Here is a 3,173-nt window from a genome sequence, read left to right on the forward strand (position 1 = left end):
GTATTTTTCATCCCTTTATTCCCTATTATGTTCGTAATATTTTATGAACCATGTTTTACAAGTCTAAACACATGATGCTACTTATTTTTATTTTTATTTATTGTTCTGTATCTATAATCAGGATACCCTGTCATAAGTTGAACTTATCTATACCAGTTGCTTTAAATACTATATATCTTGATGACGCCAAGATTTATATTACCAGCCCCTACAATTCCTTGAGACACCAGTGACACACACACACACACCCACACGCACGCACGCAAATGCTTATTAAATATTTATTCAGCATTTGCATTTAGATATTGAATGGGCACCTCAAACTTATGCATCAAACTGAATTGTTGTTTTTAACCCCCATCCCTGCTCTATTCCTATATTGTTTCTTATATTATCAAATGGCATCATTATTTCAGTGGCTTAGAACAACATTTCTTTCTCACACAGCAAATCCAGTTCATCAGTGAATCCTATTGATCCTATTGACTCTACTTTCAAAATATATCCACCTCTAATTTAAGACACAATAATTTCTGACCTCCTAACTGATCTCTCTGCTTCCATTCTTTCTGCCTTTATAGTTTGCTCTATAAAGAGCATCTACAAGAAACTGTAAAGCACAAGTCAAATTGTGTACTTTCCTGCTGGTAAGCCTACATTGGCTTCTCACCATACCAAACTAAATGTTAGAGATATTACAGTGTTCGCTAGAGGCCCATGTGATCTGGTCCCTAGACACCTTTTCAGTTTCATCCTCTATCCCTTATATGCATTGTGTTCTAACCACTCTGGCTCTTTTGCTTTTGCTTAGACACATACCTGCTCCTTCTTTAGGATCTTTGCCTTTGTCGTTTCTGCAGCCAGAAACACTCTTTCTCCAGGTATCAGCATGGTTCATTCAATTTATTCTGGTTTCTTTGCAAATGCCAATGTCTCAAAGAAGCCTTTCCTGACCACACCATCTGAAATGTAGCCTTGCTACTCTTTGTCCTTGTTTTAAAAGACAGTGTATTAATAGAAAATTTGAGATATGGTAAGGCTAACGGTCAGGTGATGATTGCCATGAAAAAGATAGTTTATTAGTTTATTACTCACAGTTCCAAAGAGGAGTGGCACACCATACCATTGAGGGCTGCACAGTGACCACACACCCTAATCAACCCAAGGTCGGGTACCAAACAATAGGGGAAACCCCTATGCTCCAGAGCCTGCTGAAATTATTCTAACTAGCCAACCCCAAACCTGTTCATTCTGCTTCACCCATTCCTTCCTGTGAAAATCACAATAAAAGCCCTTGCTCACAGTTTCCTCTCCTTTCCCTTTGTCTCCTGATTTACCCTAGCCCTTCACTGTGTAGTCTCAAAGGTAAGGAGTCCAACCTTTGGTTGAGGGTGGGGGCTCTCAATTGGCTGGTTTGCTTTCGAAAAGTATATGTTCAATTGTGTTCGCAGCCGCCGCTGCGCCGCCGTCGCTCTCTCCAACACCAGCGCCGCCTCTCGCTTGCCGAGCTCCAGCACGAGGAGAAGGGGGGGTAAGTAAGGAGGTCTCTATACCATGGCTCGTACAAAGCAGACTGCCCGCAAATCGACCGGTGGTAAAGCACCCAGGAAACAACTGGCTACAAAAGCCGCTCGCAAGAGTGCGCCCTCTACTGGAGGGGTGAAGAAACCTCATCGTTACAGGCCTGGTACTGTGGCACTCCGTGAAATTAGACGTTATCAAAAGTCCACTGAACTTCTGATTCGCAAACTCCCCTTCCAGCGTCTGGTGCGAGAAATTGCTCAGGACTTCAAAACAGATCTGCGCTTCCAGAGCGCAGCTATTGGTGCTTTGCAGGAGGCAAGTGAGGCCTATCTGGTTGGCCTTTTTGAAGACACCAACCTGTGTGCTATCCATGCCAAACGTGTAACTATTATGCCAAAAGACATCCAGCTAGCACGCCGCATACGTGGAGAACGTGCTTAAGAATCCACTATGATGGGAAACATTTCATTCTCAAAAAAAAAAAAAAAATTCTCTTCTTCCTGTTATTGGTAGTTCTGAACGTTAGATATTTTTTTCCATGGGGTCAAAAGGTACCTAAGTATATGGTTGCAAGTGGAAAAATAGGGGACAGAAGTCAGGTATTGGCAGTTTTTCCATTTTCATTTGTGTGTGAATTTTTAATATAAATGTGGGGACGTAAAGTATTAATGCAAGTCAAAATGTTTGGGTGAACAAGTTTCAGCAGTTCAACTTTATAACAATTATAAATAAACCTGTTAAATTTTTCTGGACAATGCCAGCATTTGGATTTTTTTAAAATAAGTAAATTTCTTATTGATGGCAAAAAAAAAAAAAAAGAAAAAAGAAAAGTATATGTTCACGGGTTTGCTATTGCTAGGAACTGGCTAACCCTGAGTAGAGCTGTCCTTCCAGGGTCAGCAAGGTCCCAGATATTATCACACCACAATAGGGAATATAAGAAACACAATACAATCCTCATGTCCAGCTTTATTTCCTGCACATCACCTATCATTAATTGACCTTATATTATGAATCATTTTTATTTATGAATCATTTATTTGTTTATTCTCTACCTACCTTTATCTAAGATTAGCTTTGTTAAGATAGCGACTTTTCTGTTTTGCTCATGCTATAGTCTCAAAGCATAGAACAGTGCCAGCTACAGAATAAATGTTCAATAAATAATTTTTGAATTACTTGATAAATAATGGCTTAATTAATTACTCGATAAGTTAATGGATGAAAGCATTACATCAGTGATTCTCAATCAGAGGCAATTTTGGTTTCCAGGGATGTTTGACAATGTTTGGAAACATTTTTGGTTGTCACACTGAGGGCAGAGGGATGCTACTGGCATCTAGTGGGTAGAGGCCAGGTATGCTGCTAAACATCCTACAATGCAATGACAACACCCCCCTCCCCCCCCGCAAGTATAGAATTATCCAGAACAAATGTTATTAGGGCCAAGTCTGAAAAATCCTGCTGCCAATACACTATATTGCTTCAATGTAGCTCTAAAATGTGTGCCTCTTCAAAAATATAGTATAACTGTCAGACATTAACGGTTATGGTCATATGCATGGCTAATTTGAAACCAAACTTTCTCAATCAGTTATAATTTTTAATACACCTTTATTAAAAAGATAAACATAACCATCAACTGCTAT

General features: G+C 39.5%; 1 protein-coding gene across 1 annotated transcript; it reads left to right on the top strand.

Annotated features, from left to right (window-relative positions):
- Positions 1–1,540: 1,540 nt before the first annotated feature.
- On the top strand, positions 1,541–2,322 carry LOC134385570 (histone H3.3A). The gene has a single exon (XM_063107248.1). It carries the CDS (start codon positions 1,555–1,557, stop codon positions 1,963–1,965), a length of 411 nt encoding a protein of 136 aa, XP_062963318.1. The 5' UTR covers positions 1,541–1,554; the 3' UTR covers positions 1,966–2,322.
- Positions 2,323–3,173: the final 851 nt, after the last annotated feature.

This window comes from Cynocephalus volans, chromosome 9 (genome assembly GCF_027409185.1).
Source record: "Cynocephalus volans isolate mCynVol1 chromosome 9, mCynVol1.pri, whole genome shotgun sequence".
Lineage (NCBI taxonomy): Eukaryota > Metazoa > Chordata > Mammalia > Dermoptera > Cynocephalidae > Cynocephalus > Cynocephalus volans.

Bases quoted from the DNA above. Each gene is read 5' to 3' on its own strand.
- LOC134385570 (XM_063107248.1), top strand. From the start codon at position 1,555: ATGGCTCGTACAAAGCAGACTGCCCGCAAATCGACCGGTGGTAAAGCA.